The following is an 8,555-nucleotide window of genomic DNA, read 5'->3' on the forward strand; positions in this document are numbered from 1 at the left end:
TTAGCAGGTAGGCTGGATGTGAAAGGGAGTGAAACCTATTTGCCTCTTTTGAGGTGCTGTTGGCCCTAACAGAAGTTTGGAGACTACAAATACCTAAGATGAGTGGGAATAATTTATAATTTTCAATTACTCATTCTCTGAGGAGTAACAACAAACGCATTAACTCAGCTGTCAGCATTCTCCCAGGGAATCAGACAAAGAAAGGAAGCACCAAGTAGATCAGCCTGATCTTGGTACCAGGTGATGCAGGTGGGCGCGGGGGTAGGGGTAGGTCTAGAACTCCAAATGGTTTTGGGGAATTGAGAAAAGCTCAACTGTTTTTTATGTTTGATGCCCATTCTGAGCAAAAGGCCATTTTACTAAATAAGTTTGGGAAGTCTTCTGAAATAGTTTTAAAATGCTTGCAGGCTAGTCCAACACTACTCTTAAGAACGTTCTCTCTGGGGAGGGAGTTCACAACCACATACCCTTGAGGCTTTTTGAAAACACATAGAATGTTCCCGCAGATGGTCAGGAGTTCTGCAGTGTGTTCTGGGAGTACCTGAGGGCCAAGCGTGGTCTTTAAGTGAATGGCAGCTGAGCTGAGATACAGCTTATGCCCAGAGAGTAGCACATGTGTTAGCTCCAGAGTAGCTCTAACCATTACCAGCCCTGTACAAACAGGGCTGTCTTAGGTCACCACCCTTTCTTTTTGGTTAGTACCAGAAGCTGCTAAACACCCTGATTCCCCAGAAGGTGCACACAGAGACCCTCCCTACCCAGACCAGAACTGAACACACTAGGATTTTTAAAAAATGAGCTGAGTGTGATACATGCCACCCCTTCTCTGTTTTAGTGTTTTACAAATGTTGGCTTCTGAGCTCAGGCAGCCCAGGGGCATACACATCAGTCAGGCTACCCCTGATATGCTCCACGCTGCTTCCTGCATAGGGAGCAGAGAGAATTTCTTTTCTTTTCTTTTTTTTTTTTGAGACGGAATCTCACTCTGTCTCCCAGGCTGGAGTGCAGTGGCGCGATCTCGGCTCACCGCAAGCTCTGCCTCCTGGGTTCACGCCGTTCTCCTGTCTCAGCCTCCAGAGTAGCTGGGACTACAGGTGCCCACCACCACACCTGGCTAATTTTTTTGTATTTTCAGTAGAGACAGGGTTTCACTGTGTTAGCCAGGATGGTCTCAATCTCCTGACCTTGTGATCCACCCACCTCAGCCTCCCAAAGTGCTGAGATTACAGGCATGAGCCACTGCGGCCGGCCTCAGAATTTCTAAAGATGGTGAGAGGCCCCCTGGGTCTCTGTGAGTTTCCCACACACCCTCTCTCTCTGGAGGCTCAAATGCTCAGAATTCTTAGACTACTAAAGGGATTGGGGTTGAAGAGGACAAAAGAGCCTAAACCCATTCCCAAACAGAAACAACTACATACCATTTTGGTCTTCGGCACCACTGACTGAAAAGGAAAGAGAAGGATGTCTGAATAGGTGATGGCATCATGGTACAAACAAAGTCTCTTACTGCCCTGACATCATTTCTGAACTCTTACCACTCCCTGCTGGGAACGAGGCTTGCCAAGAGCCTAGATGGACATCTGCCCTCTTTACTCACTATACATGCTCAGAACTCACACAAAGCTCCTACTCGTGCATCTGATCTTTTTTTTTTTTTGAGATGGAGCCTCACTCTGTTGCCCAGGCTGGAGTGCAGTGGCATGATCTTGGCTCACTGCAACCTCTTTCTCCTGGGTTCAAGCGATTCTCCTGCCTCGGCCTCCCAAGTACCTGGGGACTACAGGCACATGCCACCACTCCCGGCTAATTTTTTGTTTTTGGTGGAGACAGGATTTCACCATGTTACCTAGGCTGGTCTTAAACTCCTGATCTCAAGTGATCCACCTGCCTCAGCTTCCCAGAGTGCTGGGATTATAGGCATGAGCCATTGCACCCTGGTCTACTCTTAGAAAAATGTATTCCACCAGTTTGCACAAACTGCCAAGTAGAAGGATAGTGTATATGTGCAACATGCTTTTCTATTTTGAAGCCAGCAATAAAGTCAAGAAAGAATGATCTAGCTAGCTGTTTCAGTCAGTCAGGGAATCTGGATAAAATTCCCACGTGGAGTCATCTGTTCTGTTCCCCAGGTCCTGATAACTCAAGAGAAGACTCTTGAAACAATCCCAAAGGGAAAACAGACAGTAGTCCTCAGTCTGTAATCAGGTGAAGACTCAGTCAGATGTCCCCTAACACTGATGAATTTGAGCTACTGGTAGAAAAGAGCCTGAAATCTGACTTCAACCACTCTTACCAAGCAAGGAATCAGCATGTTGCTCTGTAGGAACTGAATCAATTGGGGATGGGAGGAAAGGAGAAGATTCTGTGGTGAAATAATTTCAGAAAATGCTAAGTTCAAAACAGCCAAAACACATTTCTCTTCTGCAGGACTTCTCTGCCTTTAATATAAAAATCTACCATAAATCAGTAATGAAGATACAGTATGAGGTATTTTTCCCTAAACTTATTTAACCACAGACCCAGATATTTTCCTGGGCATGTGCTGAATGATACAGTGTAAAATGCCCTGGGAAATGAACAAAAGGAAAAGCCCAAGTGTGGACAGAACATATACCTTCTCCTACTATGTATGTAGATTCATTTTCTACCTCCCAAATCTTCAGAACAAGCATTCTTATGCTAAGGTAAGAAAACTTACAAGGTGGTGGTGAGTAGGGAGGGGACAGCATATGGTGAGAAAGGCTATGGACTTAGACCAGAAAATTCTCAGTTAAAACTGGGCTCTATGATAAAAGGGTGATGCTAATAATGTCTATTTCATAGGTTGCTCTAAGGAATAAATATATGCAATGCCTAATCTAGTTTTGACACTCAACCACAAATGACAACTATTATTAGATGGTGCAGATATGTAAGGTGTCTCCTTCCGTGGCTAAAAGTGTGGAAATTGAGTCAGGTCAGTGCCATCATGCTTTGGAGTGACAGCAAACACTTCTGAGCTCTCATAGCTACCATGCAGATAGCCCCTCACCCAGGTGCTGGAGTCCTTTCTGATCCTTGTATAGCCGAGTCACTCTCTCCATCAGCTCCCACTTCTCACAGCAGCCCTTGTAGTTGACAAAGTTGCGAGCCAAGATCTCTTTCAGCTGCCGCACTGTCAGGCCTTCAATGTCCTCCAGGTCGGTCAGGTCAGACAGAGAGGCCCTTCGGCCTGGGACGAAGCTGTCCTCTGAGTCAATAGACTGCAATGGCAAAGAAGAGATCAGTGTGCTCAGCTCTTACCTCCCCAAGCTGTTTCTCCAAGGACCCCAAAGCACTCACCACATCATAATTTTGGTGACTGATCTCATGAAGGGTAGGAACAGAGACAGGATGAGTACCTGGCATGGGGCTCTGCGTTGCAAAATTTACTAGAATCTCTTCCTGACCCATGATTCTGTGCTCAGGAGCAAACACACACAGACCAACCAATCAGTGTGACACAGTACTAGATAGAAGTATGGTAGAAGGAGCACTGGTTTGAGTCATATGACCCTAATTTTGAATCTTGACTGCTCTGCTGGTTAATGCTAAATAATATCCAGCAAGTTGCTTACCACTCTGAGCCTGTTTGCCCCTCCATAAAGGGGAGAGAGCAGTCATACCCCACAGGGGTCCTGCAGAGGTTAAATATGGCTGCACATGAAACCCAGCATGGTGCTGGCCCTTCTCCCCTGGAGACTTCTACTTGCCCACAAGAGGCACATTTCCCTGGCAAGTACTCCTCTGTACACAATCTTGGCCACAGCTCCCTGGTCTGTGCTCTAGACTGGCCCTGCCTGGTTAATTGTCTGACCTCCTTCCCTTGACAATGGCTACAGTGTGCTAGAAGCAGGAGAAAAGAACAAGATTTTCACAGCAGCAGCAAAAGCCTGCCCTCTGGCAGCTCTTGGAAAGTCAAGAGACTGGAAATATAATGGGCCATGAGGCTTCTCAGTCTCCACTATGACTTCACAACTCCTTATAAACACACTGACAGCTTCACAAGTTAACCTGGAACACTAACACTAAACCCTATCCCAAAACTATAATTTCGGAAGCACTATCATCACACATTTATTCTCTCTCCACCCGAAGAGGTTCCTAAGAACACCAGTGAAAGAGCAAAGGTGAAGACAGACCCGAGCAGAGGCCCCACCTGGGTCTCATCCTCAGCAGGTGCTCTGGCCACGCTCTCCAGGTAGATGGGTTCCTCTTGATCCTGAGACACATGGCCATTGGCCTGTGGGAAGAGAAAAGTAACATCACATCTACAGATGCCCCAGAGATGTGCATAGCATGGGCCTCTTTTCAACTCACACAATGTCCACAATGTATTCCCAGCACGCCCAGAAATCCGGAGCCTCTTAGAGCACCATTACAAAAGCCTGCTCTCTCATACCAACTTTGTCAAGCAGAGAAACACCACAAATACATTTCAATAGACAAAGCTGCCCTCTAGAACAAAATTGCATTAATTCTGCACACACCAGGATGGCAGTAGCCACCACTCACCATCAGTTTAATCTCAGCTTGAGCAACACAGGTGAAGGGAAGGTCACTGTGTCCACTCCGCTGCTGGACTGCTCTCTATCTGACATCAAGGTTTTTCTTGACACTGATCCAAAATTGCTATCCCTATCCCTGGTTCTGCTCCTCAGACCATAGTCTACTGGGTTTTGTTTTGTTTTTTCCCCAAACTGTTTATACCATGTTTTCCCCTCCTTCACACTAAATCTCCCTGGTTTCCTTACCTGACAGTGATGGGACAAAGTTTCCAGACCATCACCACCCTAGTCTCTTTTCTGCCTAGTAACTACTCTCACATTCTGGAAATGTGTTCCCATGTTGAGCACACTATTATTAAGTGCTATATCCAAACCTAGTCAAAGAATATTTTAATGTATCTAAGAATCTATTAGCCTAATACTATAAAACACTGCCTATGCTTATGAAATTTCATTATGCTTAGAATTTTCACTTCTCAAAAGGTTCCTCCTGAGTACTCCTTTAGGAGGTTTGGCCAAAGAGTAGGCAGAACTGTGAGCCTCCTAACTCCTTCACCATTTAAACTACAAACCCCTGAAGTAGATCCTCGTCACCCACTACTCCCTGCATGCAAAGGGCCTGCTGTGAGCTCAGAGCAAAGAGGTGTCTGAGCTCACAGGCCTTTTCCACCAGATTCTGGGGATGCCAGTGAAGGGACAATCTGGGAAACCAAAGTCACCCACTGACCCCAGCCACTCATCCCACATTAGGATGCATAATATGGATCTAATCAAGAGGAGGTAACCAGCTGCAATGGAAATGAAAAGTAGAAATAACAAAACGCCAAGTGAAGGCAAGATCAAATGCATAGTACACATGTATGGGGATGGATCCAAATTAATGTCTTCATCAACAACGTTTTCTCTTAGCTTACTCTAGATCCTCACTGGTGTCTCAGGTAGTGTCACCTTGGAATTACCCTTCAGAGCCTAACCTGTTCCTAAGTAGATATCTTTCAGATGTCCTGTTTCCTAGAAAGAGAAACGACCTCATGCTGCAAAGCATGCTCGTCTTTCCAGTTTGCCCACTGGTTAAATAAAAATCCAAAACTAGTATCTGTCCACAGTTGTGCTTATTGTATACCTTCCTTGCCTAGCAACTATTGATTGCTAGGGCACTAAAGGTAGAAGAACGAACTCTGGTTGAGCAAGTATTATAAGGAAATTTACATTCTAGGTGCAGCTCACTTGTGAACTTGTCAGACAGCACTGCGTGAGTTACTTAATTCTTCCATGCCTGTTTCTCCTGCTTGCAAAGTGCAGCTCTCACCAGAACAGGGGATGTAAGCAGACATTAAGGTCTCCTGAAAATCTCAGAGGAAAAGTACCCACTTAGATCTTGTATGTAGGGTCACCTTTAGGTGCAATCTGGAAATTTCTGGTTAATGACAGGAAGCTTATAATCTTTCACTGAAAAATCTACTTGAAGGTTTGGTTGGTTTTTTGTTTTTGTTTTCTGAGACAGGATCTCACTCTGTTGCCCAAGCTGGAGTGTGGTGGCATGATCATGACTCACTGCAGCCTCAACCTCCCAGGCTTAAATGATCCTCCCACCTCAGCCTCTTGAGTAGCTACAGGTGCCCACCACCACGCCCAGCTAATTTTTGTATTTTTTGTAGAGACAGGGTTTTCCCATGTTGCCAGGCTAGTCTCAAATTCCTAGGCTCAAACGATCCGCCTGCCTCAGCCTCCCAAAGTGCTGGGATTACAGGCATGAACCACCATGCCCAGCCAAGGTTCTTTACAGAAAAAGAATTCCTCAAGTTCTTTTCCTAGCTCCTTATATACAGAGTGCTCACAAAACACACACACACACACACACACACACACACACAAGCAAAGGGAAGAATGTATAGCAGGAGTTAAAATCTGTCTAGCAGACCAAGAGTCAGAGCTTAGGAAAGAGTTAAAGTCCAGCTGTGTGGAAAAACATGCTCAGGCCAAAAAGGGAGTTAAATGATTTTACTGCAGTTAAATTATGCTATTACATTGGCCTTTATGCCTCAGTGCTTGTCCAGAGCTGAATCAGGGGGCCCAGTCCTGGCAAAGGAGGTGATCATAAACAAGCAGTAGCAGCCATCCACATAATGTGTAGGAACTAACAGTACTAGCACTATACCAGCTCTAAGTAGCTCAGAGCTCTTTTAGACATGGTATCACACATTCAGGTCTCTCAAGATCCTGGCAAGATCAAAAGTGATCTGTGATTACTAACCCCATTTCATTGTTGTAGGCTCAACGTTTGCCCAAGGGGACCAAGAAGTCAGTGACAAAAGGGGATGTGGAAATTGGATCTTGTAGTTCCTAATTCCCCCATATTGCCCAAGCCCTATATCAAGGGTCCCCAATCCCTGGGCCACAGACTGGTACTGGTCCATGGCTTGTTAGGAACCCAGATGCACAGCAGGAGGTGAGTGGCTGGCAAGCGAGCATTACTGCTTGAGCTTCGCCTCCTGTCACATCAGTGGTGGCATTAGATTCTCCTAGGAGTGTGAACCCTGTTGTGAACTGTGCATGCGAGGGATCTAGGATACATGCTCCTTATGAAAATCTAACTAATGCCTGATGATCTGGGTGGAACCGTTTCATCTTGAAACCAACGCACCCCAGTCTGTGGAAAAATGGTCTTCCACAAAACCGGTCCTTGGTGCTAAAAAGGTTAGGGACTGCTGCTATAAATAACAGAGTCACTAAGGCACTTCTGCAACATCACCACTTCTTATACAACAGTTATGTCCACTGGCCTCACTCTAATCCAGGAGTTAGCTGGTCTACGTGTCCACCTTCCCTCTTCTGGGGGCTTTTTGAGAGAGTATATTACTCATTTCTGTACTCCCCAGGTCTGGGTCATGATTCAGTTGATGTGCTGCTCTTAGCTTCCAAACCCCCCAGGATAATGAAGAAGCAGCATACAAGTACAGCATGCCAACTACTCCTGCTTCCAGTCAGTGACTGGTAAGAGAAGCAGTGTCTTTGTCTGTTTCCCCACCCTTCCTTGCCTCCATATAGCCCTTTGCTTTCCTATATTCCATGTGATGGTTACTAAGGAACTAAGTTCCCAATCCAGCCAATGAAGACCGCAACAAAGGAGTTAAGTTGGAAGACAAATTGGACCAGAACTAAATCTGATGGCTTAATGGTTACTTTTTTCAAAATATTTCTGGAATGATGAACTTTAAAAAAATGTCTAACTAGGATATGTGTGTATTAAAAACAAAAAGCAAACAAAAAAATTTGGTACTGTGCGTATCATCTCTGAAGAAAGCCAAAACATGAGTCTGATACCCAGAAAACACTTGGTGCACCAGTAGTCAGAAAGGCTTCACATAATCAAGACACTTAGCCTTATACCCCATTCTCACAACACAGGCAGGAGAGGAAAATAAAAATGAGCCCTCAAACTGGCACAGACTGGCAAAGACTACAAATGGGCCCTTACCTGCTGACTCTCCTGAACCTGGGCTGGGGGAACAGAGGTGGCTTGTGCAGATGAAGAGGGGAGGTTGGGTGAGGTAGGTGGAACCATGCTGGAGTGAGGCTGGGTCAGGAAGGCCTGCTGCTCAGGAAAGTCTGGGGACAAGGTGGAGGGACGAGTCCTGCCCTCCTGGGAGATTATAGGCTGCTGGCCAAGGACCAAGAGCACCAGCTCTTCTTTCTCCCGGCACATTTCGGTAGAGATGTCATGGAGACTGAGATAGTCCCTCAAGTCCTTCACCTTCATCTTCATGAGCTCCTCTCGCTGAAAGGCTGTAGCTCGAAACCGTTGGCAGAGAAGGCAAAGACGGGGCCCATTCCCCACTTGGCTCGAACAGGTCATGCAGAAATTTTTCTTACAGTCCAAGCAGGTCTGCTGCTTAGAGGAAAAGACACAGGAAACCATGTCAGATTGAGAGAACAAGACAGAGAATGAGATGGGAGCTTCAGAGCTGCCAAGCCCAGCAGGATCTCCTTCAGCAGGATCACCCTTACTTTTACTAAGCTCTCTCACAT

At 45.9% G+C, this 8,555-nt stretch overlaps 1 protein-coding gene across 6 annotated transcripts in view; it reads right to left on the reverse strand.

The window, feature by feature from the left end:
* The window catches only part of RFFL (ring finger and FYVE like domain containing E3 ubiquitin protein ligase), an 82,076-nt gene that overhangs the window by 4,658 nt on the left and 68,863 nt on the right, over positions 1-8,555 (reverse strand). For 2 of the 6 annotated variants that reach the window (XM_023192866.1, XM_023192867.1), the window contains exons 3-6: positions 8,005-8,418; positions 4,178-4,261; positions 3,032-3,242; positions 1,419-1,442 (exon numbers count right to left, since the gene is read on the reverse strand). In XM_023192866.1, coding sequence (XP_023048634.1) covers positions 1,419-1,442; positions 3,032-3,242; positions 4,178-4,261; positions 8,005-8,418 — 733 coding nt within the window. The remainder of the gene's footprint in view (positions 1-1,418; positions 1,443-3,031; positions 3,243-4,177; positions 4,262-8,004; positions 8,419-8,555) is intronic. The other 4 variants (XM_023192870.2, XM_023192869.2, XM_023192872.1 and 1 more) reach the window with 3 other exon arrangements.

Source organism: Piliocolobus tephrosceles, chromosome 16, assembly GCF_002776525.5.
Source record: "Piliocolobus tephrosceles isolate RC106 chromosome 16, ASM277652v3, whole genome shotgun sequence".
Taxonomy (NCBI): domain Eukaryota; kingdom Metazoa; phylum Chordata; class Mammalia; order Primates; family Cercopithecidae; genus Piliocolobus; species Piliocolobus tephrosceles.